General features: G+C 26.7%; 1 protein-coding gene across 1 annotated transcript in view; it reads right to left on the minus strand.

Annotated features, from left to right (window-relative positions):
- Positions 1–17,223, minus strand: part of LOC136079857 (uncharacterized) — a 142,082-nt gene that overhangs the window by 89,347 nt on the left and 35,512 nt on the right. Inside the window, exons 4-5 of the mRNA XM_065796512.1 lie at positions 914–952; positions 629–658 (exon numbers count right to left, since the gene is read on the minus strand). Coding sequence (XP_065652584.1) covers positions 629–658; positions 914–952 — 69 coding nt within the window. The remainder of the gene's footprint in view (positions 1–628; positions 659–913; positions 953–17,223) is intronic.

Here is a 17,223-nt window from a genome sequence, read left to right on the forward strand (position 1 = left end):
ACCACTAGAAAAAAACCTCTTGTTGTAATAAAACAAAATTTAATCTAACTTAAGTTCAATGTCCATAAAAAAATGGATTTTGAAAATAAAAAGAAATAGTAAAAAGTTTTCTTTTTAACTTTTTAATATTGTATTAAGACATAATATCATATTGTGTTGCTTCATGCTTTATGATGCTGATCAAAATAGTGTTATAAAACCTATATAACAAACCTCAACTTTTAAAGTACCTAGTAATATAAACACAGCTACATTATTTAAATGCTATATAAAAAAAGATAAAAACATATGATACTTTTAGAATGAAGTTTTCAGAATACGCGAAGTCATGACGAATTAAGTCACTGTAAATCAGTTAATGCATTTAAACGTAGGTGATTTAAAAAAAGCTTATTTCAAAATCTTATTAACATTGTAACAACTTTTTGGCTAATTGTATAGATAATTTGTGAAAGATGTTGTGTACATAAGAAGAGTTTCACCATTAAATGAAAATACAAATGTATATATAAAATCTCACGGATAACTATAAATAATAAAATTAATAAAATAATTTAAATAATAAAAGTTTTTGTGAGAATGCAATATAAAAAAAAAAAACATTTACAAATGTAAAACAATTTCTTACCAGGTAGAGATATAACATCACTGAATCTTCCTATTTAAAGTCAATAAAATATTTATAAATAGGCAACAAAAATCTGACAAGTAACAAAGCCAAATATTTTGAGTCTTACAGCAGTTTTGTAAAACTTTATTCTTTATTTATAATATTCTTTAATAAAAATAATAATAATAATAAAGTCTCTGATTTAAAAAAATATTTCTTAAAAAAATTTAGTATATTGTATCATTATTTAATGTATAACTGCGTAATAGAAGAGTTCAACTTTATCCGAATAAAAAGTTTTACCATGTGCCATGTTGATCTCCTCGATGGTTTTTTCCAGTTCTAAAATATATATAAATATCAAGTTGGATTGTAAACAATACAACTTCGTATTAATTTGTACGTTTTACACTTTTAAAAGACTATACAAATCTCTTGTACCCAGGACAAAAAGTTCTATAGAATTTCTATGAACTTTTGGAGCATTTGGTCTATAGAAATTCCATAGAATTCTATAAAATTTCTATAGAAATCCCAACAGAACTTTTTTTCTACTTTTTATTTTAAAGAAAATAAAGTTTTATAACAAATTCTATAGAAATTAATAGACATTTTATAGAAATTTTATAGAATTCTATAGAATTTCTATAGACCATATGTTCCAAAAGTTTATAGAAATTCTATAGAACTTTTTGTCCAGAGTAGTCCTATAAAAGTTTAAAACGTAGAGTTCCTAAAGTTCTGTGACCATATAACTATGGTCATCTAAAAGTAAGTTTAGAAAAGCAAGCAAGCTAAAGAAAAAAAATGGAGAAGTAGAAAATTTATGCTGTAATCTATTATAAAATCTAACAAGAGCTTTAACTTAATGACAAACAAGTTACAAAAGCATTACTTATAATGATAGTCTCGGTATTGAATGTTTTTCTCATTTAAAGTTGATCAATCATAAATACTTTTAAAATAAAAAACTGGTTTAGAAAACACGTTTAATGTTTTAAATCAAAACACGCCTCTTATTTATAAAAGTCCTTAAAGATACAGACCTTCTTATAGGTTTACAATTGTAGACAGTTAAGCTCATCAAGTACTATAAACAACAATTCCTTGGGTCTGTCTTTTTAATATGAAAAATAGAGGAACTTCAAATTAAAAATTTAAGGACGCAAAACAGAATGAGTTGATAAAAAAGTTTTTATTGTCAGGATATTTAAGATTGTGGCAAAAGTTTACTGTCAAACATATGTTTAAGTGCTTACAAAAACTAAAAAATATAAGTGCTAATAAAAACTTCTTTTACCTCACTTAAAATAACCTATGAACTTGGGTTTTTTGAATTTGCGTTTGTTTTATCTACTTGATTTGGCTTCAAGCCGTTATAACTGGTTACGGAATATTATTATTAAAAGATTGGCTATTTTGAGCCTTTCGAGAACTAAAATTTATTAAAAAATACAAAAGATTAAATTTTTCTTCATTAAGAAAAATAAATAAACTTATGAACAGTCTTCTATGTTTGGTAAGCGCTATTGCGCTCTTGCCTATATGCATGCAAAAACTTTTGTAAGCGCTTAAAAACACGCTCGCCAAAAAATAATTTTTTTTTTTTACTGCAACAAAACTATTTTTTCCATTAAATAATAAAAAATTGCTGTTATAATCAATAATCAACTGTTGTTATATTTAAATGCAACGTTTTTTGCTTTTCTTTGCAATTTGCTTTTTATATTTAACTCACTCCCAACAAAACTGCTGGCACTTCTTTGATTAGGAGTTACTAACAAAACAAAAACTAGAGGTAATGATCAAGGAAACAACAGACTTGAATAGTTGTAGGTTGTATGTGTCAAAAAAAAAAAGATGGAGGAAGTTCCAAAGTATTTAAGTGCAGGAAATAAACTAGACAAGTAAAAGTTTTTAGAGCATGTATATGACAGCTACAGACATAGTAAACAAATGCAACTTTATAGAAAATGAGAGAAGCTTAAGCCTGAATGATTAATCAACTAAGGATGAGCTTTTTTGATGAAACAAAAAATGATAGGTCATTTAAGCAGCAACCAGGATGGCATTTGTAAAAAAAGAAAGAGACTTTACGAGGAAATGAGAGAAGCTCAAGCCTTTGCAAATAATTTGTTCCAACTACTTTTCAATGCATATTGGACCTTTTCTAGAAGAGAAAAAGCATCATTAGAAAAACCAGGGCAAATATGACCGCATTATTTAAACAGGAACAAGTAAGAGAGGTAAAAAAAATGAATCATGAATAAGATAATGGCGAGCACATGAAAGAGAAACAATCTTAGGAGATGGTAACTTTGCAGGTCAGTAGTGAACAATAATCCAAGTTGACATAAAGAAGATGCCTCAGTGAGAGGGTTACTGTTCATTAATATGCAAATGTTGGTAGTGTTGCAATATTTGTTTCCAAAGATTATTTTAATATTTCGATTAGGTATAAATTGGTTGATTGCTTGATGTGTCGGAATGTTCTCTAGAGTTTTTAAATATTGGAACCGCAGCTACCATTTTTCAGCAGCAGGCAAACAAGATTCAGTCAAGCACTTATTAAAGTTTAGAGAGAATTAAAGAGAGTTCTAGGGAGCGCTTTTGTAAGACTATGAAAGAGATGTTATCTGAACTACAATCCGTAAAAGAGCTTAATTGAGAAATGTCTAAAGCAATGGATACTAAATTGAAGTCAAAATCACTTCAATTTTGATGTTTAACAATAGGTTAAACAATCTAACTAAAATGACAGGATGAGTATTACCATTAAATTTAGGAATAGAATAAGATGAAAATTTTTTTGCTAATAATTCTGTCTTATCCGAGTGAGAGGTGGTGAGATCAGAACTTTTAATAAGAGAAGGAATGTTTTACTTTATTTGTGACACTATTGTAGATTTTCAACAGTGTTGTTCTTGTGAAAAAGTTGAAAACACAAGAAGGCAAACACCGTAGAGTAGAATGAGGCTTTTGTGCTAGCAAGGTTGGTTTTGTAAGAGCCAAGCTGTTCAATGTTATAAGCACTAAAGTCACTTATAACATTAATATTGACAAAGAAATTAAAAGAAAGAGTTTGGTAAATTTGATAAGAAATTTTAATCCGATAGATTTTAGTCTCGAGAAAAGGAAAAAAATAAAGAACAACAGCAACAGCAAGCTATTTTTTTTTTCCATAATTCATACTTACAACAGTATTGATAATAGTGACAGTAACAATGTTGATTTTGTTTAAGATCAAGAAAATATATAATAGGTTTTAGTTTTTGAACTCGTTAAAAATGCATACAAGACTTCTGTTCCATTTACAGACTTACTGAATAACAACAAAATGCTTACCAAACATCTGAGTTTTATAAGATGTTACTTTATCGTATTATATTTATAGTAAAGCATAAAAAAACTAGTGTTCTTTCTGTGTAAAAAATTGTAATGGAAAAAGGTAAATTATTAACTAAAAAGTCAAAAACAAAAAAAAATTATTAAATTAAATAGCTCTAGAAAGTTTTAAATGTTAGGTTTTTTGAATGACTCTAATGTATTTATATTAAATGGCTGGAAGTTTATTATTCTAATAAATTGATGCTGAACCAATAGCAGTTTGTTAATTAGATGGTTTCCAACTTGACCTTCAACTTGAAAACAACAATTAAGTTGAGATAAGAATAATGCATATTAAATGTTCTATAGTGTAACTTTATCAACATAATAACGAACGATTTAAAGCATACCGTTTGTTCAAGATTTTTAATTATCTTACATAGCTCATTAATGTAAATGTTTTATGAAAAATTGCCGTTAATCAATGGACGAAGATATTAAATAACTCTCTAAAGATTTACATCTTTTCAAGATGTAATTGAGAAAAGTTTATGATATAGATTGTCAGAAAGAAGTTTTTGTGATTTTATTTTTGTTGTCTTAGTTTACCTTGTAGTTGTAAGTTGGATCCTCTTTTGGTAAAGGTGACCATATTGGTTTTCGATAAATAATAATATATTATCAAAAACTAAAAGTAATGAAAAAGATATTTGTGGTTTTGGCGGTAACTACACCTATCCCAATAAAATTTAAATTTCTGCTGCGCACCCAATTGTATGCTGCCTTATATTTGACACCTAAAGTTTGCACCAGAGTCACCCAATCGTCATTTCGCTAAACACATTCAATAACTCTTCTATCATTCGATGAAAATAAGACATAATGATTTCTTTCAACGTGTTCAGTTGTATGTAATTCATTTCTATAAATTGGACAAGGTGGTTCTGGTTGTTCCAGAAGTGGATGTAAACAAATTTGGTGAAAAAATGCCTGCATGGTTTTAATTTAATAAAAGGCTTTTTTTTCAAAGTGTATTGACAAATAACACAACGATCTTTCAATTCCATTACTGTATTATTGTATTGTTGGCGCATACAAATGCTAAGCTTGAAATAACTAATTAAAATGCATGTACAAGAAGATTTTATATAATAACTTTTAAGCTTATTGTGATTTTGCAATTACAAATTATCTATTCTCATTTGAATATTACAAATTCTTAATTACAACTTTTGTTTTTCAAGTTACACATTGCGATTTCTTATATACATATTAGGTTTCTCAATTACGTTTTAAAATCTCTTAGTTACATGTTGTGTTTCTTAATTACATATTGCGACTTCTAAATTACATGTTGTATTTCTCAAATACATCGTACTTTTCTTAGTTACAACTTTCAAGTTCTCAATTACATCATGGAATGGTGTAGTCTTTTATTGTTTTCGATCTTAATTTTGATCATAATTTCAAGATTTTTGTAGAAATTGATTTTTTTTCGGAAATAGAATAAAATTAGTTTAATTTAATCGCTGTTAAGACATTTTAGATTAGCATTATTCATTGAACTAATCCTTTAGATCCGAACTTATATTTTTACATAAAAAAGGATACAATTTTTTAATATGCAAGAGATTTTCTATCTTTAGCAAACAGATGACCTGATGCAAAATATACAGTTTTATAATGTTGTGAACGAAATTTAAAACAAAGGAGGACCAAGATCAGTACCTTGAGAAAAACTTAACAAAACAAATTTATTACTAAAATTAAAACAATTAATACTTAAAATTGTTTTTGATTTAATAGATAAGATCGAAACCAGTCATTTACTATACAGTGAATTCCTTAATGTTCCAACGGGTGATGGAGAAGTTATCGGATAAATCTGAATTTAATTATGTGAGGTAAACAATTTGTTTCTGTGTTTTTATGTGTAGTCAAAAATGTTCTATTAAATAAAAACACAATATAAAACACAATTGTTTAAACTGAAGTTAAATGCAACTGAATAAGAACTTTTTAAAAGCAACTCAAAATAGTTTTTGTCATAAGTTCTAAATTGAATTTGAAAAAAAATGAAATTGTAAATCATTTTGAAAAATTAAGGTTTGCTTAAAGTACCCCAGTAAACACAGATTGGTTCAGAGTTGGTCAATATTTAGTCGAAATCGGTCAAATTGACAAAATGTTTAGCGACCTATTATTGACTAAAAATCGACGCTTGATTTGAAATGTATAATTTAAACTTTTTTATATATACGTTTACTAAACGTCGATCTAACGTTTAGAATATCGATTTACATTAGTCAATATTGCAATTCTTTATTCGACCTTAATTAAACGTAAACAATTACAGATTTAAAATCTACGCTTTAAATCTTTTAATTTATACGTTTATTAAACGTCAATCAAACGTTTAGAATATTGGCTAATACAAAATGTTATTCTAAACGTTTGATCGACGTTTAATAAACATTTATTATTTTATAATATATTAATATAGCCATTGGTCAGAAGACTCACATAAAGCTTAAGTTACGCAGTTTAAATAGGCGTAATTAAAACTAAATAAAAAAAATTATAAAAAATTACTTTTTATTGGCTAAATAATTAATATGCGTTTTTAAGATTCACTTCCTTACAACAACTGAAAGCAAAACGACTGATTAATAAATAATAAACGAGTGTCGGGAGCGCCATTTTCATTCATGGAAGTTAAAAATCTCTTATCGTAACAATCTACCTTCCTAAATGCCAACAAATTAATGGACTCAGATGTTTTAGAATTTATTGGTTGCAACATTGACACAGTTAAAAAATATGAGTTGCTGGTCTTTCGTTATGAAAGCCTTGCTGCAAGAACTTTTTTCGTAAGTTTTATAAGCAGTTTAAATTCATTTTGTAAGCGCTAGTGTGATTGTGTAACAATAGATATTCATTTTTGCATTAATCAAGAGGTTTAATAAATAAATTTTTAATTTTTTAATTTTAGATGCATTTTAGCTTAATTTAGTTACATTTGCTAAAGAAAATTGGTAGAACAGAGCTGGTTAAATCCACTGCATATAATATGGCGCAACGCTACGAAATATTTAATGTCAAAAATAAACATGGATGTTACAGAAAATTTCCGAAACTTCCATTCAGAAAATCCTCTATATGTAAAGTTGTTCAGTGTAACTCCAATTTTGATTTATGAATGCACAATTAAAATGCTAACTATTTTATCCTAGTTTTTTGCGGTTACAAATCAGGTTACAAAATCAGACGATCAGGATAAGAATGAAGAAGATGATGTTGCACAAACAGGTACATGATAAACAAGTGGTAGACGGTATTCTAGGAAGATTTTTGATAATGTATAAACCAGTGATCCAAAATATTTGTTTATGAGTTTATTAATTTTGTAAGTAATCTTTGACTTAATCTTAATATAAACTTTTATTTTTTGTTAATGAGATTAAATTTAAAAAATATTTTATAGAAATTTTTTAATATAATATTTCCACTGCCAAAAGCTTGGTCATATAATTTTTTTAAACTATCGAAACGTAAACAAGTATAGTGCACAAACATTTTTTCTCTAAATCCCCACTATATAAAAATGTTTTATATAAGTTTATAACTTTATAAATAAAAGTAAAAAATTTATAAAAAAAAGTTTTATAAAATAAAAGTATAGTAAAACGAGTAAAGTATTAAAGTTTATAAACATATTATAATAGTTATAAAAAATATAAAAAATATAAAAAATAAGACCAGGTCTTTTATAACTATATCTTATTTATAAATTTCTCGACCTATATAGCTCTTATTACTTATCAAAAGTTAAAAAGTTATAACTTAATTTTAACTTATATTAGTTTTAAAACTTAAATAAATTAAATTTACGTTAACAAAATTAAAGAAACTAATACACAAGTTTAATCTACGTTTACTTAGACTAAATTCAAACGCTTTATATACGTTAATTAGACAAGACTTAAACGCAAATTAAACAAAATCTATACGCTTTATATACGTAAAATAATCCTATAATAGACGTCTAAAATACGTTTGAACATAGACGTTTTATAGACGTTTGTTCTAAACGTTAATCTGGATTTCATTCTAAACGGATAATTGACCAAATCTGAACGTTTTGTTGAAACGTTGTTTTGACGTTTAGTAGATGTTTGTGTGTTTACTGGGACAATATATGACAACTTAAAATTACTTGAAACTGTTTATTACGTTACTGATCGAAAACACTTTTGTCGTCCAACGCCCTGGGCTGGAGAAAAGAAAGACTAATTAATGAGACTTTAACTACTATCAATAATCAAAAAGGGGTCATTCAAAGAAAAGTAAGTCTTAAATTTGGTGTAAATTATTCAACAATCAAAATATAGAAAACCTAGAAAACTCAAAAAGGCTCCAAAATACGCTATTGAGCAACAATTAAAACAAAGCAACAACAGTTAACCCGCTCTTAAACACAAAATCACTTTTGATCATCGATGATAAAAAAGACTTATTTAACATGCCTGGAAACTATGGAAATAATATAAACAGCAAAAAAACTTGTACAAAAGGTGTTCGCTTTATAGGAAAAGAAAAATTTCTAAAATAATTGTTAACGTTAATATCTGATTGTGGTATGTCCATTGTTTTGTGCTTCCAAGGGTGTGCATTTAATACATCAATTTATATCAATAAATGTTAAGGAAAATAAACTTTTCTGTTCATTCACAAGTCTCATAAGACTTGAACAGTTTTATTTTGGCCAGATTCAGCAAGTTCTCATCATTCTAAAGATTCTCTAATTTGAATGGGCGAATTTGTTAATTACAATGATAAAAAATCCAACTCCTTAAAAGTACCTTAACACAAATAATTGAAAGTTTTTAGGGACATTTGGCACCGAAGGTTCACAAAAAAAATTTACCAGGCAAGCTTCAACAGAGCAAGCTTTGCTTGATTGAAGTAAATTGAAGCTGCAAGAAATTGATTTAAATTTATTACTGTCGCTTATATAGGGTTCATAATAAAGTAAAAAAATCAGAGCGAAATTGCGATCAATTGTAGATACTGGTGTTTTTCATATATGAAAAAACCAATTTTCGTTAAAAGATAAATATTTTATTTAAAAGAAATATTAAAACAATAGCTGTTTTTTTTTTTCTATAAATAAGGTATTGACGCGTTTATTTTGTCCGATATCTTGGAAATTGCTTGTTGATTTAAAAACCAAAACATTATGGTCTACCGTATTAAAAGCTTGAAGTAAATAAATAAAAATATCACACACAAAATAAGTTCTATCAGGAGCTTCCCTGATTTTTCTGATATACTAAATAAAGCGTGGCAAATGAAATGTTTTGATTAAAAATCTTATTGAAAATCATTTAAACAATTAAATTTATTCAGAAGAGAGTACTCTTAATACTTTTTAAGTAACGAAGTTTTTCGAGAATCTTATTTATGCAAGATGAAAGAAAAACAAGTTTAGAGTTAGTGCATAAAAGTTTAGGGCCATTTTTAAATATTGAAAAAAATAAGATGGTTTTGAAATATCAAAAAATGTTTTATTCATGAATAAGGTATTAAATAGTTTAGACAGAACGGTATTTAATGTATTTAACGGTATTTAAGGTATTTAATAGTTAAGACAGAACATTTAAAAATTTATTGTTAAAATTTATAAGAATGTCAATGCTGTTTGGACCTAATAATTTTTTGCATTTAACTAATTTATTAGAGACAAAATTTCAGGATTGCTTGTGGGAGAGAAAAGTAGACTAAGTAAATTTGGATAATTAAGATGATTTAATAGTTGACTTAAAACGAATGAATATTAGGTCAGAGTTTATGAGTATATTTGTGAAAAAAGTATCAAATGTTTTAAAGATAAGAGTCGGATTAGTTATATAGATTTCATTTTCTGGTAAACAGTCGGGAGATAATATATCAAAGTTTTTATCATTGATTAGGTTATTGATGCTATTCTAAAAATTGCATTGATTTTCTGAAAAAAGGTTAATTCGTGTAATTATCGTTTATTTATGTTTCTTAAAAACTCTTTCAAAATTGTTTATAATCATAAGGTCTTTATGTAAACATTTTTTGTAAAAAAAGGTTGTTTACTTGAATAGATTTTATTATTCTTTTTTCTAATCTTTAGTTTTAATCAACTTTCGAGGCTCTTGTAATAGTTTTTTCTAATGGTGTATAGTGATCTAAAACTAACGTTGTTTCAGTAATAAACGTTTGAAAACTTGATTTAATATGATTGGACTTTATAACATTATTCAAGTCAACTTTTGATGAGGTTTAAAATTTTCTTCATGAAGCTTTTAAAGTTTGTGCTATATAAATTGAGAGTGCGCACAGTGGGTCGGATATTAGACATATGGTGGACAAAATTATTTTAATTTTTTCTTTTATTAAAACCCCTTTATATATCCAAATAATCACTTTGTATTAAGATATTTTACTTTTACTTTTAGTTAAATAGTTGCTAATACTAAAAATTACTTAATAACCCTAATAAAACTTTAAAAACGCGGATTTATAATTTTTTAATTTCAAATCTAAAACTTCTTAAAATCTTGGAACTGAATAACAAACTCGTCTGGTGAAATAGACTTAAAAAAAATTAAAAATTAAAATTAAAAATGTGCACATCAAAATAATGTAAAATTATCACTAGATTTTAAACTCTATTAAAATATATAGATAATGCTCTATAAAATGTATAGATAAATATATAGAAGTTTATAGAAAATATAAATAAATATATAGGTTTAAAAATCTATTATTGATATTATTATATATGTCCACGACATATTGAATAAGTCTGTAGATTATTTATCATCTCTATATATATTAATGTATTTTTTTTATTTTTAATTTACCGGCCACACACCCCGGACGGATAATACCACAACGCTCTTTTTATTTAAAATCTACTGAGTTCTAAAGTTCTATGCAAATAACCAACAGGCACTCTTTATTCGTCACTATTTTCATTTGAACTTACTTGTTTGTAAACACTATATTTTGTAGCACCTTCTAAACCAGCCTTGCATCTAAACGTCAGTTTAGTCATCAAACTGTGCAATGACTTCGCACGTCTTCGCAATGGAGGAAAAATTTTTTTCTTAACGGTAAAAGGGTGAAAGAGAATAAAAGAGCAAAAGAAAAACAAGAAAAAAATTATTTAAAATAGAAAATTTTTTGTGTTTTGTATATAATTTTGTGCGCTTTGTGTATTTCTTATGTTATCATGTATTTCTATGTTTTATTTATACTGTTGGGTAATTTTGTGCACTGTTTATATTGACGTGTACACTTGTGTATTGTTTATGTTGACGAGCTTTTTTTTTTTGGTCTTGTTGCTAATTAATTTTACTATTGTTGCTTTTTATGTTTGTTGCTATTATATAAGTTATTTCATATTTTTTGTAATCCTTCTGATCATCAAACGTTGTGTTTTCTCATTCATTCGTTATCTATCATTTCAGTTTATTCACTTTTGCCCTTTTTTGTGTTATTTGTCTTGCTTTTTTAAATATTTTTTTCTTTTAATTTTTTTTATTTTTTATTTGGCCGCTATCTGTATGACCTTTTTTTTTGCTTTATTTATTGATTTTATTAAAGTGTTACTCCAATGACTAGTTTTTAACTATATGAGTAACACCGAACCTAATTTTGTGAAATTATAAATCACTTTGTTATTATTTCAATTTTATGGTTAAATAAATGGATAAAAGCTAATTTCTTAGCATTGTGATTAGCACAGTAGTTTGTATACCACATAGTTTTTTAATAGTGTGTTATAAAAAATCTTTTGGCGATATTTGTACTAAATAGTCATCTATTTGAATGTTCTTGGGATAGCATTTAGCTTATGAAGATCTTATACCAAAAATATTAAATGTCACCATTATTTATATTTTTACTAAATAAAAAACTAAAAAATTTTGAGGTAAACAGTGCAGTTTGTATTTAGTTAAATAGCAAACAAAATAACATGTGTTTTTGTTTTCGAGAAATAAAAGTTACTGCTTACTTTAGCTATGAATAAAAAATAAAATTTCACACGTTTTTTAAAATAACCGATTTTTTAAAAACTGATTTTTTTTGTGGTTTTAAAATATACTATTATACTCAAAACAATTTTTGAATTTTAAAATGAAAGTATTACAAATATGTTTTATAATATGGTTTTGAATAAAATAAACATTTTTTAGGTTTTGTCCACCGCTTGGCCCACTGTGGTGCGTGGTAAAAATAATTTCTTGAAATTGGGATAAATACAAAAATAAAGTAAATGTTCAGAAGCAGGAGTTTTTAAATTTTCTGAAACATTTTCATAAATTTGTAAGCTGGAGAAAATGTTATCAGTGGTTGTAGCAAAGTAACCAGTATATTTTATCGGCTAAACGATAAAAAAAAAAAAAAAAAAACATTAAAAAAACAAAGTTTAAAAAATCTGACGTCACGATTCCATTGTTTAATTATATCAGATCAATATTAAAATCATATCTTTTGAATCAAATCTATCTTTTGAAGTAAGACAGACATGATATTATTAAAAACATTGATATCTATGAAAAGGTGTCTGTAAATGCAACTAATATTTATGTTAAATTTAGAAAAAATAATTACAAAAAATGTGGATTCTAAAAAATGTGTGTAAATCATTAAATCATATCTTAGTTTGTATATTAATTTTTTTGATAAATGCAATAATGTATCACCGCAAAAGGATTTAGTTGTTGTGTGCTTAAAGATATTATAAACGATAATGTAACAGCTAACTAACATAGTAAACTATAACAAAATATTGAATAAAGTTATAAAGTTAATTAAATTAAAAAAGTAAAAAAACTAAACAAAATTTTAGAGAAACGTAAATAAACAACATAATACTTATATTATAAAAAAAAAGTATTATTTATTATAATCGAATAAAAAAAAAGTAAACCAATTATAAATTAGTAACTGAAAGAAATATAAATAAAAGTGTCATATATAAAAAAATGTTAAAAAAATATCTTTTTCTCCTTTTTAATAAATTGATCTTCTTTTTTCTCTTTTGTTAAACTTTTTTTATTATCATTATTTATATTAGTGTTTTTTTTATCTGTTTTTATTTTCTCTTCTTTCTATTTGTTAAAAAAAAATTGAAATATAATTCAATTTCCTTTAGTTTATTTCTTTAGGTGTAAGCTGCGTAGCTTTTTATTATTAACTAAAAGAGATTACAATTTGTTGGCAATTTAAAGAACAAAATCCATCAAAAGACTATGTTCCAAAAGAGTATGACCAAAAATTTAAATTAGTCTCACAAAAAACAACAAACCTGCTTGATTTTGCGAAAGGTAAGATTCAGCTGATATTCAAGAGATAAGATTAATCTGATGGACAGTTACTTAAATGACTATGAATATTTGTAGAAGATACTGAAACAGCTATGTTTCGGTGATGATTTTTTATGTTTTTTTTTGTTTTGTTTTTTACTTTAAAAATGGTCCTTAAAACTATTTAGGGGTAGAACTGCCCTTCCGTTATCATAAAAAATTACTAAAAAAAAAAAAAAGGTCCCTAATGTTATTTCAGAGTAGTACTGCTCTTTCCCCCCGTCCCTCCTTCCCCTCTCCTCCCAATTCAATTTTTGTTCCTACGGGCCTGAAGTAATAAAAAAAAGAATTTAAAAAAATGACAATTAAACAAGTTTTCTATTTATAATGTTAAGTTTTTCATTTGTTTTGTTATTTGTCATTATATTTAAATAACCTTTTTTTTTTTTACTTTTGCAAGTATTTGTTTAAATATATATACATATATATTTATATATATATATATATATATATATATATATATATATATATATATATATATATATATATATATACATATATATATATATATATATATATATATATATACATATATATATATTTATACAAACCGTTAAAAAGATAATACTAAAAAGCCAAAGAATAATACAAAAAATTTTCTCAAATAACCGACGTCAGCAGCTTTTATTAAAAAAAATGGCCCCAGGTTTTAGTTGTCACGTTATCACCGTCATCCCGATTGAAAACTACATCACCATTTCTCAACTCCTGTCGAACCCTAGCTCTGCTTATTTCGAGTGACTCTCTCATTTTCCGAGTTCGATATTCTGGGGCTACAGATAATGTTTTGGGGTGCAACCAATCAAACTTACCATGGCATGTTTTGGAATGTTCAGTTGCACCCGAACTGGACCATTTTTCTTTTAAGCTGTTTTTCTGGTGATCAATACATCTCGATATCACCTTCTTTTTAGTTTCACCAATGTATATCGAACCGCATGAACTTTTGAGCAGGTATACGCCAGGGTTTGTGTTTAATAGTAGTTTAGTTTTATTGTTGCAAAAAATATTGCTAGGGTTCGACAGGAGTTGAGAAATGGTGATGTGGTTTTCAATCGGGATGACGGTGATAACGTGACAACTAAAACCTGGGGCCATTTTTTTTAATAAAAGCTGCTGACGTCGGTTATTTGAGAAAATTTTTTGTATTATTTTTTGGCTTTTTAGTATTATCTTTTTAACGGTTTGTTTTTACTATAACGATTTTTTTGTAACTATTTTATTTATTATACCTGATGACACTGATCACGATAGATCAGCTAAATTTCGAAATAGTTATATATTATTAAAAAATATATATATATATTTTAAAAAAAGTTTATATGCAGCTGCATTTATTGAAATCTACCCATATTTTAACGTATAACAAGAAAATGACTTTCAAAGATTATATTACTACTTTTTACGGTAAAAAGATTTACGATGATACCAAAAAGTTACAAGGTTTGAAGATGCGAAATGCGAACTCAAAAAATCAACTCGTTTTTCTTCAAAAATGCTTATCCAATAACATAACACCAAAATCGTGTAAAATAAAAACTCCAATCCATACTAAAAAAGCTAAAAACATAATGAAGGAATACAGTAAAAAACTACTAATACATGCTCGTAACGAAGCCAAACACAGTTTATATTCAAGTAAGAAATTAATTAATGAATTAAATATATTTCTTCAGACAAAAGTAAGAATACACATTTATGAGTTAATTAATAGTATAACCAACAAATCAAAAAATTACCATTATATTAAGAAAAAAACGGAAATGAAAGAAAAATATTATAAATTACAAATTACACCAATTATAAAAAATGCTTTTGATCCTCCCAAGTTATTAAACCTGCTATTTTTAATTTAACTAATGTTACTCTGGATATATCAACAACTGAGCTACTCAATTAAGATTCAAATTTTGTACCACTGCAGAAAAAAATTCCTTATATGGATATTGTAACTAATTTCGAAACTTGCGTTTTACAACTTGAAAAACTTAAAAAACCAACACAGGCAGAAACTCGATGACAAAACTGTACACAAATTTTAACAAATTCACTAAATTTAAAATTAAACGATAATATATCTAATCAGCAACGTCTTTCCATAAACAAATTAAAAAACAATTCTAATATTAAGATATACCCTTTCGATAAAGGCACAGGTTTCGCATTATTAAACCAAAATGATGCATCTCTCATATTAGAAGAACAAATAAAAAATAGAAAAATTATTGATTATGATTCAACATCCACATTGACAACTAAATTTCAAAGACAATTGTGCATATTAAGAAAAGAAGGTAAGCTAGACACAAATACATACTTTAAAATGTATCCATCAGGTTGTAACCCACTAAGAATTTACGGAATGATTAAAGATCACAAATCAGAAAAAGATTACCCAATGCGCCCCGTTGTATCAACAATTAACACACCACCTTATGGAACATCTGATTATCTTGTTAAAATTATTCAACCGACTCTGAACAAAAATAAAGGTAGACTTATGAATTCTAATAGTTTTGTAAATGAAGCTAAGCAATGGATAGTAGATCCTAATGAAGTTCAAGTTTCATTTGATATTGTCAATTTATATCCATCCATACCCATTGACGAAGCTATTCCGGTTATTATTGAAATATTGAACGCTGACACTGATGACTTAAAAACTCGAACTAAACTTACTCTTGCAGACATTCACCAATTAATTGAAATTTCATAAAGTATATGCTATTTTTTATATGAAAACAATATCCGAGTAATACCTAATTCAGGTCCTATAGGTTTATCTTTAATGGTTGTTATGGCGGAACCGTTTTTACAAAATATAGAAAGAAAGGCCCTTAACATAGCAATTGTTTATACATCCGAACAAAAGTTTACAAGAGATATGTAAATGATTGTCGCGCTCGCTTCGCTTCAATAAAGCAACAACAAATGATCTTGAACATCCTTAATAAACAACATCCTGCCATAAAATACACAGTGGAACTTGAAAACGGAGCTTATGAATTTCAAATAAAACGAAAAGTAGCTATTACAAATGTTCAACTTAAACCTAACTCGAACATTTTTCCTAACATTGTTATTGGCATTTTCAAAGGATTTTTATGTCGTGCAAAAAGAATTTGCTCTCAAAACACCTTCAAAAAGAAATTGATTTTCTAATTAGACATATTTGTTAAAAATGGCCAGGACAAGAACATTCTAAATATTATTACTATAGACTATTTAAAAAACGATTCAAAAAACACCACATACCATTAGATACCCAACCATTAGATACCCAACCCTTTATAAAACTACCTTGGATACCAATTGTTGGTCCATAACTTCGTAAAAAATTTTGAAAAAAAAAAATAAAGTTTATTTTCACATCAACTCCCAATTTAAAAAATAGTTTTTGCAACAATAAAACCAAACTACCACTAAACACAAACCCTGGCGTATACCTGCTAAAAAGTTCATGCGGTTCGATATACATTGGTGAAACTAAAAAGAAGGTGATATTGAGATGTATAGATCACCAGAAAAACAGCTTAAAAGAAAAATGGTCCAGTTTGGGTGCAACTGAACATTCCAAAACATGCCATGGTAAGTTTGATTGGTTGCACCCCAAAACATTATCTGTAGCCCCAGAATATCGAACTCGGAAAATCAGAGAGTCACTCGAAATAAGCAATGCTAGGGTTCGACAGGAGTTGAGAAATGGTGATGTAGTTTTCAATCGGGATGACGGTGATAACGTGACAACTAAAACCTGGTGCCATTTTTTCTATTAAAATCTGCTGACATCAGTTATTTGAGAAAACCTTTTGTATTATATTTTGGCTTTTTAGCGTTATCTTTTTAACGGTTTGTTTTTACTATAACGATTTCTTTGTA

This window comes from Hydra vulgaris, chromosome 04 (genome assembly GCF_038396675.1).
Source record: "Hydra vulgaris chromosome 04, alternate assembly HydraT2T_AEP".
NCBI classification, from domain to species: Eukaryota; Metazoa; Cnidaria; class Hydrozoa; order Anthoathecata; family Hydridae; genus Hydra; species Hydra vulgaris.